At 52.4% G+C, this 17,251-nt stretch overlaps 1 protein-coding gene across 8 annotated transcripts in view; it reads left to right on the forward strand.

Annotated features, from left to right (window-relative positions):
• Window positions 1-17,251, forward strand: part of FAM124B (family with sequence similarity 124 member B) — a 65,030-nt gene that overhangs the window by 9,217 nt on the left and 38,562 nt on the right. For 5 of the 8 annotated variants that reach the window (XR_012650986.1, XR_012650987.1, XR_012650988.1 and 2 more), the window contains exon 3: window positions 14,767-14,928. Coding sequence is in view for 4 of the 8 variants with exons in the window: in XM_075031854.1 (XP_074887955.1) it covers window positions 14,767-14,928 (162 nt within the window). In the remaining 4 variants the exon portion in view is untranslated. Of the gene's footprint in view, window positions 1-464; window positions 2,786-14,766; window positions 16,156-17,251 lie in introns of those variants that run through there. The other 3 variants (XM_075031852.1, XM_075031851.1, XM_075031853.1) reach the window with 2 other exon arrangements.

Genomic DNA, 17,251 nt, shown 5'->3' on the forward strand with positions numbered 1-17,251 from the left:
TAACACTAATAAAATGACAACAGTAATAATAAAAGGATTGGAATATACAAATGATGCGCAGTACAATTGCTCACCACCTGCCAATCGATGCCCAGTTAGTCCCCGAGCGGCAATCCCCCACCCCCACTCCCCCCAGTTTATGTACTGGGCATGATGTCACATGGTATGGAATACCCCTTTGGCCACTTTGGGTCAGCTGCCCTGGCTGTGCCCCCTCCTGACTTCTTGTGCCCCTCCAGCCTTCTTACTGGCTGGGCATCAGAACCTGAAAAATCCTTGACTTTGGACTAAACATTATTTAGCAACTGAAAACATCAGTGTTATCAACATTCTTCTCATATTGAACTCAAAAACATAGCACTGTTCCAGTTACTAGGAAGACAATCAATTCTATCCCAGCTGAAACCAGGACATCAAGGTAGAACGGTATGTTAATGGGGTTCTCTCCAAATTTTCCTCAACAGGTTCAAGACAGCTCCAAGCCCCATGAAACAAATGTTGGGTTTTCCCATCAGCATAATAATGCAGGCAATGAAAAAATCCTGCAGGACTCTGTCCCAGCCCCTTTCCCTGTGAAGCGGGGTAATCCTGGGTGGAGAAGCCAGGAGGTCAGATCCACAAAGGGTAAACCAAAATCTGACCAAAGCAAAGCCCTTACTCCTGAGCAAGCCAGTGGTGACCTCCACAGGCACTTCTGCTCTTCTCACAGCGGTCCAGCCACCCGGTCGTGGTGGGATGCCACCTCTCTCCGCAGGCAGGCGAGCAGCAAGCCGCAGGCTTCTCTCCAGGAGAGCTGCATTCGTCAGCAGGCAGTGGAGACCAATGTTGACACCGGGCTCACGGTGGCGAATCCTGCGAGCGGCCGCTGCCTGCTGAACCGCTTTTCCAGGGACCTGCGGAGCAGCCTCCTCCAGCCGCGAGCACCCATGGATGGGGCCAGCGGTGCCGTGCCCTGCCAGGACAGGACCCAGCTGCTGTTTGCTGCAGCCAAAAGGAGTGAAAGAGAAAGGCAAAGAGCTTCGGGCTTCCACTTGCAAACACCACGAGCCAGCCCCGTAAAGAGAGCGGAGGATGATGAGGAGGAATTCTTTATATGACTGAAAACAAATGTGCCAGATGGACTCATCATTTCCAAATGACAGTGGAGTGCTTTTGTGTGTATTGTGCCTCCTTGTGCCGTGACCGCTGCTGCTTAGCTTACCTCTGTAGCTGTGGCGACATTTCAGTAGTGGGTTCACTGAGGTATATGCTTACTTTCCATGGAGCGATATAAAGGAGGCTGCAGGCAAAGCAGGAAAAATAACACTGTATTTACAGAAAGGTTTATTTTTTTAATGCAGAATAGATTGCAGGATTATTGTGCAATGAATAGGAATAAGCCATATGACTCCTAGAGCTGTTCTAAGGTGCTAAAAAATAGCCAGTGACATCTTCAGATGGGGTTAGGAGGTGCAGTTTGCCTAAGCTGCCCAAGCTGCCCAAGCAACTGGATGCCCCCAGCCATGGGGGCTCATCGTTCCTCACCGGGACGTATTGGAACAAGGTAGTGGCATGGTCACAGTGGTTACGCCGATTTTCCTCTGTATTCCTTCTTGCTTCCCCTGTTGTTGGTATTTAAAAGCTATCAACGTTGTCAATTTTATGCAAGGTGTGAAACATAAGGATTTTTTTTTAATATTTTTGAAGAAAACAATTTCTAGAGAGACCTTTTCGCCAAATTAGCACAGCACATGCAAGAAAAAGAACACCTGCAGAGAATAGTTTGAGCTATGTTTATGCTCCAGTAAGACCTGCTGTTGCAGATTCATATGACACTTAAAATAAACCCAGCAACAGGCCAGGCTTTGTTAGACCAGTGTGCAGTTATCAGCAGGCAATCCTAATTGGGTTTTAATTAACAGAAGACAAGAGAAGTTAAGAGTCTTGGAGGGAACTGCTGAGTGCTGGAGAGTAAAAAGGACAGGAGAAATGAAGTAACGTTTCAGCAACAGATGCTGAAATAACTCCCATCTTGATCAGCAGTTTTCTTTTCTCAAGTAGGATTAAGTAAATCTCAAGGGGAAAGAAATGGGAAGTGCATGATAGAGGAATGAAATTATTGAATGAAGAGCCAAATCTGATCATACTTACCTTCCAAACAGCACAACAGAGAGGTATTTTCTCCTTAAATATATCTGAATTCTGCTTTACACAGAAGTGTGAATTTGTTTGGAGAGTGTCTTCTCATTGCCTCTTCTTAGTTCATAACTCAAGTTCGACAGACAATGGCTTCTTGCGGCCCAAGGAGAGGCAGAAGGTGACGAGCAGCAGCAGAGCCTTCCTGCGGGGGGTTCTGCATAATTTTGTGGGTATTTACTTGTACGTGTGCCAGCTGGATGCAGCCCACGCTGCACTGCACGAGCTTTGTTGCCCCGGGAAGTCCAAACCCATCCCCCTGCTGCTGGTGGGCTCTGCGGCCCAGTGGGACTCGAGAGCGATGCCATTGCTGGATGTTAGCTCGGGCTTCGGGAAGGCCCAGCGTTTTGGAGAAGTTTTGAAGGCACAGCCGAGTTGGTCTGAAGAGCTGCAGGTGGGAATAGGGCAGTCCCTGCCCTGTGCCTCCGCACCCTCACAGCTGGTGTTGCCCTGGAAGCGATGCTCATGTACCCTTCGATCTGGGGACCGACACCTGCAGAAAGCTGAACAGGACACTTGTTTCACTGGACACTTACACCCCCCTCCCCCCCCCCCATGTTTTCATAAGCTCCGTAAAAATTTTGGACTTTTTAATAAATCATATGGTGATATTTTACATCTGTGAGGGTGATTATTTAATCTTACCTAGCATGCTAGAAACTGAGCCAGTGCTTTTCAGAACTGGAGAAAATGTTTAGTCAACTAGGAAAGCAGCAAAGAGGAGAGCTTGCAGGTGGGTCAGCTCTCTGGGTTCGCTGTGGTGGGTGCAAGGACGGGCTGGGAGGGATAAGGAGAGGAGGGGGATTGGGGTAGGGCAGTGGCCTATAAACATGGGGTTACAGCCCTGGCAGTGGGCATGGAGGGGATAGTCATGAACCCAGGAGTAAAGCCAGAAGTGGGATTTGTGGGAGAAATGGCTTTAAAGAGAGATTTCGTGGCCTTCTCTACTTTTTCATGCCAAAGGTACTTGAGTGTCACTATTCAACACAATCTCATTTTCCTGAAGAGAAAGAGGGTGCTTAAGAGGTAGAAGGTCAGTATCTAGCATGGGGAAAATGCTCCATCATTTAAAATGAAAAAGAGAATGATACATGAGGTTCACCTGCCTGCAATAAATCACAGAAGAAAAGGACTTCAAGTCAAAGGAAAACTGCTCTGAAAGTACTGCTTGTAACAGTAAGTATATAAAATCCATGTATTCTAAGTGCAGAATACACCTAGTATAAATGCTGTATTACACAGGCAGCTGTTGGTCAGAGAGCACAGTTTCTCCCTGGATGAATTCAGTAGTGGAAGGCAAAGGTTCACGTTTTCTGTAGCCTGTTCATACCTCTGCAACCTTTATTTTACATTTCTTCCTTGCGTGCTGTGTCATTTCTTTCAGGTTTTTAAAAAAGGCTAATAAGAGAGAGCGCGGGTTGACAGGGGTCTGCTGAAGCTCTGTGCCCCAAACAACACGTGAGGAGCTCACAGGTAAGCAGCCAGACCCGGCGGCCTCTTGGGAATGGGCGGAGGTGCGAGGTGTGCGGGGTTGGCAAGGCTGGCGGCAGGCTGAGCTCCTCCCTGCCCCAGCTCCCATCCCGCGTGCTGGTCCCTGCATAGCATGCAGGGGAAAACAGTCTCGGTGGAAAACTGAAGAGGGAGTTTTGAAAAGTTATGCTTAGAGGTATGATGGCACTGCAACCCTCAATGAAGGGAAATGAGGTGCGGTTCTTTTTTACCATTTCTATGTGTCGTGCTTGATTATCAATGATTTAGTCTGGTGGGAATGGTTCTGACCTAGCTGTGACCATCAGGGGTGATGGTGCTGTGGATACTGAGCTGCTGATTCCTTTGATGGACACCTTGATGGACAGCAGCCAAGGTGGTCAGTGTGGGTTGGCACCCATTAACCAAGATTCTGATTTTGAGCTGTGCATTTCTTGAGGGTGGTGGGCATCCTGCGTTGTGCTGGTCTGTCTGTTAGGCAGTGTCACACCTGGGAGCAGGAGCATGACCCCAGGACTCCTGCAAGCCATGCTGTTGGAGGACCCCATTCCCAGGTGGGAGCAGAGATGCTGCCGCGGCTGTGCTCACAAGGGACGATGGTGAACAGTCCCAGCCCGAAGGGAAAGGCTTTTCTCCAGGGCCAGTTGCACAGTCTGGGTGATGGAGGGGGGACAATCTATCTGTTCTTGCGGGAGCAGGGTGCGTGCTGAGAGCAGGAGCTGCTGGCAGCGGGAGTTGGGCGAAGCAGGAGAGCTTGCTCTGGAGTCGCCTTAATCCAACCTGCAGAAGCGGCTGCTGTCGCTTTTGTTGTTTTAGCCCCTGGCTACAGAAATGGCGTCTTTTTGTCTCCTCTGAAGCCAGCGCAGTGGTATTTCAGAGGGATGAGTTGCCGGGGAGGAGCAGGAGCACTTTCCGATGCCTGGATACGGGCACAAAGGCAGGGGGTGCTCCCGCCGCTCCTTGGGCCTGGCATGGTGCCACAGTGCAGGCGGGCACCCGGGCAACCTCAGCCTTGGCATGCGGCCGCTGGAGTCAGTTAGTGATGCCGCAGGCTTGGCCTCTCGTATTAAGGAGAAGTTGGCAAGCTTGATTCTTTCAGGGAAGCAAATGCTGAATGCACTCTTCTTCCCTGACTTTTGGGCCAAATTCAGCTTTTGTGAATGCCTTGGTAAATCCTGAGGTAGTCCAGCAAGCACAGCCAAGCTTTCCAGATTTACTCTGGTGGTCTGGGGTGGGAGTCTTTCTTCTCTCAGCTCAGGCAGGATATTCTTCATCCGTGTCAGTGCTGTGCTCTGTGTGCAGGACAGACAAAGCTTCGCAGCCACTTGGTGAAGGACAAAACGTTGCATGCATCAGAAATCCCGTGTTTGTAATGGGGACACAAACCAGAAATTGCCCGTTTAGCCGAGGACCAGTGCGGCAGCTCCAGCTCCTCCGTGGGCTGCGCCGCGGTGTGCTCCTGGCACCCCTGCACAGCACGCCCACGGCCCAGGCATCGGGTCTCCGTTGCCGTAAATTGCATGAGAAGGCTGCAGAGTCACCGACTGATGGGTCCCTCTGTCAATCTGCGCGCAGCTGTAGCAGTAATGTCAATTTTCCACTATTGCCTCTCTGCCGTATGACTTGAGTCCAGCCAGGTGCCCCGTCCCTCACCTCTTGGTCTTTTCACTTTGCCAGATCCTCTTTTTCTCCCCCCCCTTTACTCGTCTGTTCCCTTTTGTTTTCGTGTAGCCCGGCGGTCGCGGCCGGGCTGCCGGGCCGGGGCGTGCGCTGGGCCCGTTCCCGGGGCGGGGGGGCTGCAGGGCCGGGCCGCGGGCGCCCCGCGCGGCCGGGGGGGGCCAGGGCGCCCGTCCCCGAGGCACCAGCTCCGCCTGGTGCCCGCGAACGGCATCTTTCCTCCCGCCGGTCCCGTCCCCTTGGCAGCTGCCTGCCCTGGGCTATCCCCCTCCGACCGTGTCCGTGTGTCCGTCCCGTTCCCCCCCCGCCCGGGAACAGCAGCAGGGAGCACGGGGACTGTGGGCAGGCAGCAGCTGCGATCTGAGTTCGGGGTCTTCGTTAGCCTTTTCGTTTGGTGCCGGCACCAACCTGCCTTTTGCGCCCCCCCCCCCCCCCCCCGAGTATCGCACAGGCTTTCATGAAGCTGCCTGGAGGAACCACCCCAAGTTGTTACCCCCCGTACTGGGTTTGTGTGGCAAGGTTTTGGTAGCAGGGGGGTTACAGGGGTGGCTTCTGTAAGAAGCTGCTGGAAGCTTCCCCTGTGTCCTGTGGAGCCAATACCAGCCGGCTCTAAGATGGACCTGCTGCTGGCCAAGGCCGGGGCCATCAGCGATAGTGGTAGCGCCTCTGGGACAACAGATTTAAGAAGGGAAAAAGTTGCAGGGCACACAGAAACTGCAGCCGGAGAGAGGAGTGAGAACATGTGAGAGAAACAACCCTGCAGACCCCCAGGTCAGTGAAGAAGGAGGGGGAGGAGATGCTCCAGGCGCCGGAGCAGAGATTCCCCTGCAGCCCGTGGGAAGACCCTGGTGAGGCAGGCTGTCCCCCTGCAGCCCAGCGAGGTCCACGGTGGAGCAGATCTCCACCTGCAGCCTGGGGAAGACCCCACGCCAGAGCAGGGGGATGCCCGAAGGAGGCTGTGACCCCATGAGAAGCCCGCGCTGGGGCAGGCTCCTGGCAGGACCTGCAGACCCATGGAGAGAGGAGCCTGTGCTGGAGCAGGTCTTCTGTCAGGACTTGTGACCCCGTGGGGGACCCACACTGGAGCAGGGTGCTCCTGAAGGACTGCACACCGTGGGAGGGACCCACGTTGGAGAAGTTCACGGAGGATAGTCTCCTGTGGGAGGGACCCCACGCTGGAGCAGGGGTGAGGAGTCCTGCCCCTGAACAGGATGAAGCAGCAGAGATAACGTGTGATGAATTGACCATAAACCCCATTCCCTTTCCCCCTGTGCTGCTGGCAGGGGGGGAGATAGAGAATCCAGGAGCAAAGCTGTGCCTGGGAAGAAGGGAGGGGTGGGGGAAAGGTGTTTTGAGATTTGGGTTTATTTCTCATTATCCTACTCTGATTTGATTGGCAATAAATTAATTTAATTTTCCCTAAGTCGAGCCTGTTTTGCCCGTGACGGTAATTGGTTGAGTGATCTCTCCCTGTCCTTATCTCGACCCATGAGCCCTTTGTTATATTTTCTCTCCCCTGTCCAGCTGTGGGGGGGACTGATAGAGTGGCTTTGGTGGGCACCTGGCCTCCAGCCAGGGTCAACCCCCCACACCCCCGCAGCAGTTCCCAGGATCACTCTGAGGGATGATGTTCATATGGGCACCGCTGCACCAGAGGGGGGGTGTGGGCAGCTGCCTGCAGCCCACTACGGCCAGGGATCCCCCCACCAGGCTTTGTCTTTCTGCAGCATCAGGTCTCCAGGCCCAGCTGGAGTCCAGTGCATCTGAGCTCCTTACGGAGCTTCTTGTAAGTCTCTTCAGGCCCCCCCTGCCTTCCAGTAATTGAGGCTTTTAACCTTCACTTTCATTAACATTAAATTAACCTGATAAGTCAGAAAACAATAGAGGTAGTAATAACAAAGACAGACAATTTATCTCTCATTCATTCTTTTTCTCTGCCAGCAAACTAGTTAATTAAGGAGATCTGTCGTGTAAGTGACAGGGAAAAACAGAGTCCTTCCTTAACATGTTTTACTGATTTGATGACAGCCTCAGACATCAATGCTCTGCAATTTCATATGCAGTTGTTACTGTGTATCTGCTGAGTGTACAGAAAAATTAAGATACGGTACTGACATGCTTGCTGCAAAGACGTTTTGCTAAGAAAAAGCTATGGCAGATCAACTTTTTAGCTGTAATAACAGAAAAAAGTAAATCATTAGTTTTAACTGGGTGTAATTTCATTTCAAAGGTCAAAAAAATAGACTTCTCCCTTTTCTTCAGTGGTCAAGCACCAAAGGATCGCTTTTGGGTTGCCATGAATTAATCCCGTTCCCCTTTATGGAGACGATGCTCCGTTGTGCGATGGAGCGGGGGGGAAGCAGGACCTTTGCTCTGGCAGGGCAGAGCGGGAGGGGATGCAGAGCCCTCCGGGGTCGTGGCTGCAGTCGCCCTGTGCCTCGCTTGCAAAGTGAATTATGAAGCTCAAAGGCCCTCAGGCTTTGCTTTTCTCTAATAATGAGGAACAGGAAACTTGTACTGAAACCAAAGTGAAGCCAAGGAGAGGTGTGGGCTGTGGGAGGGAGGCAGAGGGCTCGGGGGGGCCCGTGGCACCCTCTGCACATGGCGCGTGTCCTTCTCTGCCCCCCGCGACGCCGTGCGGGTCGGCGTTTGCCCGTCTCGGCGCAGGAGCGATGAAAGGGTATGTCGGGACCAGGAGGACTCTCGGCGGCCCCTTCTGCCCGCTGTGCCGCAGATTCTGCTGGGGTGGGGGGATCCCACGTGTCCCTCCTGCAGACAGCCCTGGCTTTGCAACAGCTGCTCAGCCCTGCGCGGTGGCGGTGGGAGGTCTTGCTGCTGGATTTTGCTGGTGAACCCTCATTAAACCTCCAAATACTAGTCATGTTGGTCTGACAGGCCGACTGGCATGGGACATGCAGGAATGGAGTGGGAGTGTGCGTGTGTCAGGGCTGGGGGGCTCAGCTTGTACGGAGCTGCCTAACCTGCTTGTGTTCCCAGCGAGCTTTCGCCTTTGTCCTCTTCTCCAGTGAGCGCTTTCACGCGAGGCTCACCAGGACATTTCTTTTGTCCTCAGGGAGGTGAAAACTCATTTTTCCTTCAATCTTCTGGGCCCTGATACGGTAAGTGCAGAAGGCGCATCCCTGCCTTGGGGCGCTGTTTACTTGCAAACATCAGGGACATGGGAGAGGGACTCGGCAGCAGGAGCTCCCTGAGCATGGGGTAGGATGTACAGGAACAACCCAAGTGCCCCGTTTGGGCCTCGGTAAGAAACCTGGAGTACAATGCGCTTCCATTCATCAAAGTGCCTATCTGGCTGTGGATTTTCTCCTGGCGTGGGGCTGGTTCATCCCTGCGGTGGCTCAGCATTGCGGAGGTGCTCAGCTGCTTTGTAACCCCTGCGGCCAAACACACAGTGGAGGGAAAAACTAACACGAGAGAACAAAATGCCTTTTAAAAGACCGGCCTGACACCTGCAGTATATTCCTCAGGGTGGTAACTCTTAGTCAGGCCCCTCTTCTGCCAAAGGCAGGTGTGCCTTGCAGGCCAGGCTTCAGCAGCAAGTGGTGTCCTGGATCTGTCCCCTTCTCGGTGTCAGGCATTCCCCATCAGCTTTATTTTCAGGAAGAGCTGCTCGTTTTCAGTGCCGTATCTCAAGCTGAACCCCCCAAATCCTTAGTACCTCTGCGAAAAGAAGTGCCAGAGGTATTTCCCTGCCCCCAAAACATAACAGCAGTTGTACAGAATAACAAAATACAACAGCTGTTACAATAAGCAATTTCTTTCCAGTTCCCATGTAGTGGGTTTCGTGAAGCACAGAGGATGCACCTGATCAATCTGGATTAAAAATTCTGTTATCCTATATTTTACAGGAGAAACAGAGATCACACTCAGGTTTGAGAGAGTGTCTGGAAGGAAAAATCGGCATGTTGGGAAGCAGTCAGTATGGGTCTGTGGTCCTGGGCGCTGCCAGGAGGCAGCGATACTTCCACTGAAATTCTCAACTTTGTCTTTCAGCAGACTCCTCCCAACACCACAACTGCATTGCACTTTGCTGTGCTGCTCTTCTAATGTTTAATTCTCATAATTTGAGAGAGGTTTTGAGAGGTTTCCATCTCCCATGGAGCACTTGCATTAATATTCCAGTTCAGGATCTCAGTTCTGCTGCTGATTACAGGCAAGGACAGATCCGATTCCTATTAGCGTGAATTAATATTCTTTAAAAGTCCCAAAAGCTTTCTTCTCCCCTATCACCCTCCTTCAGGCACTTGGCAGCCTGGCTATGCTGGGAGGTGATTAGGTTTGTAAATTTGTTCCTGCAGACGCTCGGTGACACCATTAGTTTTCTCATCTCACTTGTGCAGCTGAAATTGTGACAGCCTCGCTTCTGTAATTGGGATCATCTCAAGTTGTATCTCGGCATCAGAAGGAGCCTTGTAGGGCACAGGCCTGGGTAGGCACAGAGCAGGCAGGAGCCGCTGGGGCTTTTAGCTGTCACAGCTGGTAAAAGATTGATCCTTGTGATCCTCACTTTCCAAAACTGGAAGATAGGATGAGAGATGCTCTGACAACTGACTGGAGGTGGAAGACGTCCCTTGCTCTGAAGTAACCCCCTTCCAGTTGGCATAGCTGGGATTCAGCGCCTTGGCACGGAGGAAGAGGAGAAAGTCCCTCGTCCTCCTCTTGCCTTAGGGTTGGCTCACTGCCGCTCCCTTGGGAGTGGCAGGAGAGACAGAGGGAGAAGGAGGAATTTGAGGCATCCCAGCCCTTGTGCCACTGTGTCACTTGTACCCTTGTATCACTTGTACTCTTGTGTCACTGGTGCCCTTGCGTCACTGGCTGTGATGTGCTGGTAGCTGGGATCATTCCTAGTGGGTGTGCTGATGGGAACAAGTGCAGGTCCTGCATCATATCTCTGCACTCGGGCATCTGGGGTGGGAAGGGGTGTAGCTGGAGCTGTGACTCCTTGGTGGTGGCTTGCCCTCTGCCTGGGCCACCTTTGTCTCTTTCTTCACGTGGTGGCAGCGAGTGCTCCAGCTGGCCTGGGGGGACCAAAGGTCTCTGCAGAGCTCCACACAGCCCCTAGTCGCCCTCGGTCCCCACGTGGCAGGGAAACACCCTGCCACGGCTGCAGGCAGCGCCCGTCGGCCAAGCAGCTGCCTTTGCTCTGCCGGCTCCCAAGTCTGCCTCAGGGAGAGGGCTCTTGGGCGCTGCTGGGCTGCCCTCACTGCTGCCAAAGAGCAAGCGCTATCAGAGCATCTCTTCTTGGCCCCAACTACTTCTTCCAGCATCACCACTTCTCCTTCCCTGTTCCTTCCCGCCCTGTCCTGCAGATGATGCTCATCAGGTCTCGCGGGTGGTGTGCAGGAGAAGGGTCCCAGCGGGACCTGTGGTGTGGGGGCAGGAGGGCGTGTGGGCAGCTCCGTGCCTCTGCCGTGGGCAAAGGGCAGTGCCCCGCCACCGCTGCGGTGTTCCCAGGAGGGAGGGAACGGGGTGACCCTCTTGGTGGGGAGCTCAGCCTCGAATCCCAGTGTTTGTTTGAGCACCAGTAAGGAAAAACCTTGGGGTAAGCAGAAGCCTCTGCAGTGCCCCTTTTGACCTATGTGGAAGAATTTTTCTAGGGCCTGAGAATTACCAGCCGGTGGCATGGGTGACTGCAGCTTAGAGTGGTACTATATTTATATGCAAGAAAATATTAAACTGCAGCCTAATCTCCCCTTGGATCTCATAGTTTATCTGTTTCCATCCACTGGCATTGTGTTGCTCGGTCAGAGGCTGCAGACACAGGAGGGCTGTCATCAGCCTCCAGCTGGAGTCCACCGTGCTCACGGCCTTCACAGGAGGGACTGAATCTGGTGCCTGGGCCATAAAAGCTCATCTGTGATCCTTCCTCCGGGCTGGCTGGGAACTCCATCCTACCGCTGGCCTCCCCGAGGGCTGCCCCAGGCTGTCCTCTGCTCTGAGCTGCCCTACCGCCGCTGGAGCCTCCCCGTGCCATCTGTCCCCCCAGTCCACCGGCTGCGGTGGGAGTCGGGGCTGCTTTGGGGGAAAGAGGGGCAGTTTTGGGGGCTGGGAGCGAGGAGGCCGCAGAGGACAGCCCCGCGGTGCCAGGAGCAGGGCTGCTGGAGCCGGGCTCCTCCGGGGACGTGGCCGCCGGTGAGCCGGGGTGAGCACGCTGGGTCTCACGGGCGCAGCGGGTGTGCCCACCGGCTCGTCCATCGTGCCGGCAGCGTGTGTCAGTCCTAGGCCTGGGCGCGTGGTTGTCGTCATTAAACGTCTGCTTGTTCCCGCGGACTGCTCTTTCACCTCACCACGGAGGGAAAGCTTTCCTCCTCTGCATTTGTCGTTGCCAAACACTGAAGCTGGGAGAGCACGTGCCAGGGTTAGAGAGGCCGGGACGCAGGCTACTGCCTGCCCTAGATTTTGGCAATGAGTCTGCCTGGCTCGTCGGGCTTCCCTCTTCGGCTAGATACCGTGGCCGAGCGAACGCTGCTGCCAGCAGCGTGCCGCGTGCCGGCCTGTTTCCTCCAGGGGTGCTCCACGCCAGGGAGCACAAACGCCGGTGGGCCCCCGGGGAGCACGGCTGCGCACTCTGCCCTGCCTCCCTGCGCAGGCAGCTGCCCTCTCCTGCCTGGCAAAGCAGCCGTGCGGCACCTCAGCTGCTCGCTCGCTGGTGATGGTGGGAGATACCCGAGCCGTGGTGCTCCCGTGCTGCTTTTTGAATCCGAAGCTTCACTGGCGTACAGTTGGAGTGGAAGTGTGGTTTGTGTTTTTGCTTTTGCTTTACCAGAATTGGCTTAAAACGCCCCAGGGATTCTCAATTAAAACAAACAAAGGAGGTTATATTCAAGGAAACTCCCAGGACAGCGTGAGAGATGTAATTCTGAGTGTGCAGTGACTACAAAGTGAACGTGTTTTGGCCATCCCAGCGGCTGGGAGTTTTGTTTCCAGCCTGGCAGTGGATCTAAGCAAGCGGATCTTGGTTGTGTTCCTCTCTCTCCCTTGTTTGTTGGTCATGTTAGATGGAAGCATCTTCACAGGGTGACCACATGTGTCAGGAACGCAACTGTGGGGAAACCAGTAGTGGTCACTGGGATGGGTGTAAGTAACTGGGATGAAGTAAATGAGTGTTATGAAACCTTGTGCTGTAGATCAAATGCAGCATTTCACAGCATTGATATCCCACTTCCAGGGGCTTCCTTAGCCATCGGGTACAGCAGTTGTTGTGTTGGCCTATGTGGCCTCCTGCCAGTCCAGCCAGTGCTTAAAAATGTAGACGCACTTTCCAGAAGCGAGTTGAGTTGTTGGAAGATGACTAGTCAAATTGGTTCTGGCACCACCAGAAGTGTCTCAGTGGATCGGATGCCAACGCCTGGGCTCCACTGAGGGTCCTGCTGGGTTTCCGCTGGCCTTGTTGGGAGTGGTTTGGCCACCAGCTGGTTTCACCTGTAGGTTCAGTGGCTTCACACTGAGGAAGGCATTGGGCTCCCAGCCCTGCAGCCTGGGTCCCCAAAACCTACAACCCTGACCTAAGCCAGGCTGTGAGGGTTTCCAGCCTGTCCGCCTGAGCTGGGAGTCCAGGAGAAGGGGTGGAATGGGAGCAGAGCTTCCCTGATAATTTCCCTGTGGTTTTTCATCTTGATTTAATTCAGAACTACTGGGCTTTTTGGAGGGAGTAGCTGATTGCAGAAATGCTTCATGCTGATGTTTACCAGATATTCTTTTTAGATGGGAAAACAGTTCTGTGTCACGAGAAATTTTGCAAATATTAGTTTTTGTTGCAAATCAGAGTGAAACCAGATTTCAAGAGGTTTAGACTTCTCACAAACTTGGCGGTTTGGCTACCCTTAGCTGCAGCTTTCTGACAGCTGGCTTGAGCTCCTGAGCCACCTCGTTCTGTAGCATGTGGCACAAGGTGTTAAAACAGTTGAGACAAGATATGTGCTGTGGGAAGCCAAGCATTTTCTATTAAGGAAGAGTAAAACTTTTACTGTAGCTGTTTTGATTCAGCAATTGTCTTTGTGGAGACTTCTTTCTTTTCCAGTTTCATTGTTTGACTCTGGTAATAACGACTGTTGTGTTTGCAAGTTTTATGTGACGACAGGCCAGACGCCTCCCCGGCATTTAATTTCTTCCCGTGTCAGTGTGCCAGCTTTGCTTGCCTTCATCAGCACCAAGGGCTTTCTCTCCCTTGCTCTGCTTGACACATAACCGAGCTGTGGACAAGCCCTATCTTGTACCATGCTGGCATGGGGTACACGGTCCCTGTGCCTCCCCAAATGATCAATGTCTCGAGGCACCTCTCATTCAAAGAGTTTACATTTGGTCTGCAATTTGCTGGCATCAGTAAGGCAGGTACTCGACTCAATGACCTTCATGCTCCTTCTGTGCCCTGTGTTGTATTTTGTTCCTGGGTTTAGTTTGGAAAAAAAGAGGTGCTGCCAGGGTGTCTCTGGGAGCAGGTGTGCGGGTGTGAGAGGTGCAGTAGGCTTGGCAGACGGGCTCATGTGGAGGGGTCGCCAGGAGCGGGGATGGTGGTGGGAGGACATGCCTGGGGCTGAAATTGGCCCCTCTCCACGCACCAGGGCAGGCTGGCCACGGCACATGCCAGGAACGGCTCCTTCTCCTCGTTGTCCCCAGGTGCTGCCAGCACAGCCCATCCCCGCCAAATCTGGCCAGGGGAGCACAGCACAAACAAGCCCAGCGGCAGCAGGCAGCACGACCCAAGAGGCAGCACACATGGTAGCTGGGAGCAGAGAGCTCCCGGGATTCCGGTTTCAGGGTGGGAGCTGCGGAGTCACAGGCTGACGTCAGCCTGGCGGCCCCCCGCAATACCAGACAGCCCTGTCACGGCCAGGCGCACGGCCTCTTGCACAAGCTGAGTTACTTAAGCTCATGAGTGATATAGAAAGCCGCATCCCAAAGAAAACCTTGTGCATTTAGCCAAAAAAAAAAAGAAAAGGGAGGAGAGGAAGGAAGGAGGACCCATAAAACACTTTCCTCCAACCTCTCGCACATTCACAGCCCTTGCCCCACTTATCTGGCTGCTGGGGTTTATTTTCAGCTGTTTGATTCATAAGAACGTGTCTCAGAGCATTTGGAAGTGTGTGGACTACTTCCGACACCCCCCCCAGTGACTCACGCCATCCGCGGTGAACCAGCTAGGTAGTGCTTCCACAGCCTTGCTCCCCGGGGAGGGGGGAGAAAGGGGTGTCGGGCGCATGGGGGCTGCCCATGCCCCGGAGCTGCTGCCGTGCTGCCAGGCGAGGCGCCTGTGTGGTTTGCGGCAGTTGGATAGCATGCAACTTAGCAAAAACAGAGCAGGATGGGATTTTTCCAGGTTTTATTTGAGCTTTTCTTGATTCTGGTGTAACTGTGAGATTTGATGGACTCCTGTTTTTAACATGTTCCCCTGTGCTTTTGTGGCAGGAGCAACGACAAGCCTCAGACCATGGTCAAAAACCTGGTTTTGAGTTGTTTGTGAAGGGAACTGTATTGACAATGAAAACACTTGGGAAGTATTGCAAGGCCAAGGTTGAATGGCGATCTCCTCCCTCCGCACCCACCACAGAGATCTTGGACCTCCGAGAGGTGGGTGAAGACAGCAGTGGTGGCCACCCACGAGCAGCTGACCCGTGGTGCATGGAGCGGGTGGCCTCCTGGGTACTTGTCTGGATTTCTCAGTTGCTATTCTGTATAAGGTTTGTCTGCAAGAGAATCTATCACGGTTTTGATTCAATATGCAGTTACTTCTTGGAGGGCGATTATGTGAGAGTGTTTGTTCTATATGTTCCTCCTTTGTGTTCCGTCTTGCTTGACCTACACACAGAAATGCACGTTGGCAGCCTCAGCCTATCCATCTATTATCATTAACGCTCCAGCATGTGTTTTTACTTTACGGAGGATCGCATGGTGTTGCTGATGGTAATGGGAAAGGAGATGTTATGGGCATGCAGCAGCCCCGTTTAGCATCTACAACATCATGGCCAATTTTTAAAAGCCAAAGCAGTCACCCGTTGTATGTTCTAAAAGCCATTTGTCTGTAATCTTAAATTGTAATAATAAGAATAACCTTGCTAAGGCAGAGGATGTGTGGGAGAAACAGGCCTCCTTGAAAATTTCCTACGAGGCTTTGCCAAGCTTGAAGTGATTTTTTTTTTTTTTTTTAATGACCGAAAGCCATTTCTCACAGCGGTGGGTAGCAGTTCCAACTGCGACATGTCGGAGCCAAGCACAGGATCAGGCTCTGGAGGCAGTGTGGTTCTGTGCTATATCCTTTTGCAAAGCATGTGGGAGGCAGCACAGTAATTTCCCCAGAAATGTTGGAAATGAAGCCCTGGATGCGACTGCCCTTCAGTTCAGCAAGGCGTCAGCAAAGTGGTCATGTCCCTTCCCAGCCAAGCTGTGCCCAGCTCCTGCACATGTGCAGCTTGCAGAGCTCAGACTTGGGCTCGGCATTTCCTCAGAACCCCCTAACTCATCCAGCATTGAGACTGAAAAGCCACTCATCTTGCTGGAAAATATGCAACGTGCCAGCTTGCTCCAAAGAGGCGGCAAGTTAAAACTTGGTTACCTCTGCGGGACCGTGGAGGTCTCAGCTGCATAAATGCAATTTAATGCCTCGAAACCCAGCACGTGCGTGGGTGTGCAGGGCAGGAGCGTGATAGCTGGCGGGGGCGCGGAGCGTGCTCCAGGCTCCAGCTGCCCCTGGGATGCTGTGCAGCGGCGCAAAATTGATGAGATTGTCATAGGCGCAGCCGTGCGGTCACGGTTGAGGAGGTGCTCTCGTCCCCAGCCCCTCTCCTGGGGCTTCCAGCCTCTCCAGAAAATTACCCTGTAGAGTGTCATTTCTCATGCTTATTCTTAGCCTAATGGTGTGTAGTCGGTTTGGGTTTTGGAAGTTGGATGAAAGTCAATTAATTTGAGTTTAAAAATTCAGTCAATCAGATGTGGTTGGTTGAGTTGTTTTTTCTTTCACATCGTGCTTCATAGACATTTTGTTGGTGGGCATTGTGAGCATTAGGGCTGAAGTAATCTAAACCTCTCCACTGGGTAGGAAAATAGTAATATTCCCATTTTATTCAGAGGGAAATGAAAATAAAGGGATTTTATACAGCTTGCCCAACATCACAGGGAGAGTCCCTTTAATAAAAAACAGATCTCACATCTCTTAATCTTACACATTAACTGCAACAACATCCTTCTACCTTAATACTCCTTTCATACGCTACAAAACTTTGCACTAACAGTTTGGTTTTATTGGGCATGGCCTTGATAAGTGATTTCTTTGAACAATAGCCAATTCACTGGCTATTGTTCAGTGGTAATGAGCTAGCTTAACGTAAATTCAACAGTATGCCAAGACTTTACACCTGAATAGGCATCCAAAGGTCTGAACCCTATGTCTGATATTTGAAAAAATCCCATTATTGTTTGGAAAGAAGGATGAGAAGAATTAGGAAGAGGACAAATGCAGATGTATGGCATAAATGCAAACTACAGTGATCTTAGGTACTCAGGCTGGTTTCTCTGTTTTCTTATGCTGTACCATCACTCCCTGTTTCAGCCTTTATAATTCCTCTGTTGGATGGTGAGATGATGATGTTGCCTTCAATCAGGGATGTGTGGGGCCAAGACCAGCTCCGCGAAGGTTGGTCGGTGCTGGGCAGAAGGAAAGGAAGTATTCGTATCTGTAAGAGGAGAAGCGGCTTTTGGATATCAGTGAAGAAGTCCTCCTTGTTTGGAGGAATGATGAGCTATTTAGTGCATCTTTCTTCCACCTAAAGTAGGAGTTGGGAGGTCAGCTAGACTACAGTTAAAGGACTTCTTGGTGAATCTGGGCATTCCCAGACAACATGGTATCTCAGAAGGATGTGAATGGTGGGATCAGAAGTAACTCAGGAATGTTTTTATC

Source organism: Buteo buteo, chromosome 7 (genome assembly GCF_964188355.1).
Source record: "Buteo buteo chromosome 7, bButBut1.hap1.1, whole genome shotgun sequence".
Lineage (NCBI taxonomy): Eukaryota > Metazoa > Chordata > Aves > Accipitriformes > Accipitridae > Buteo > Buteo buteo.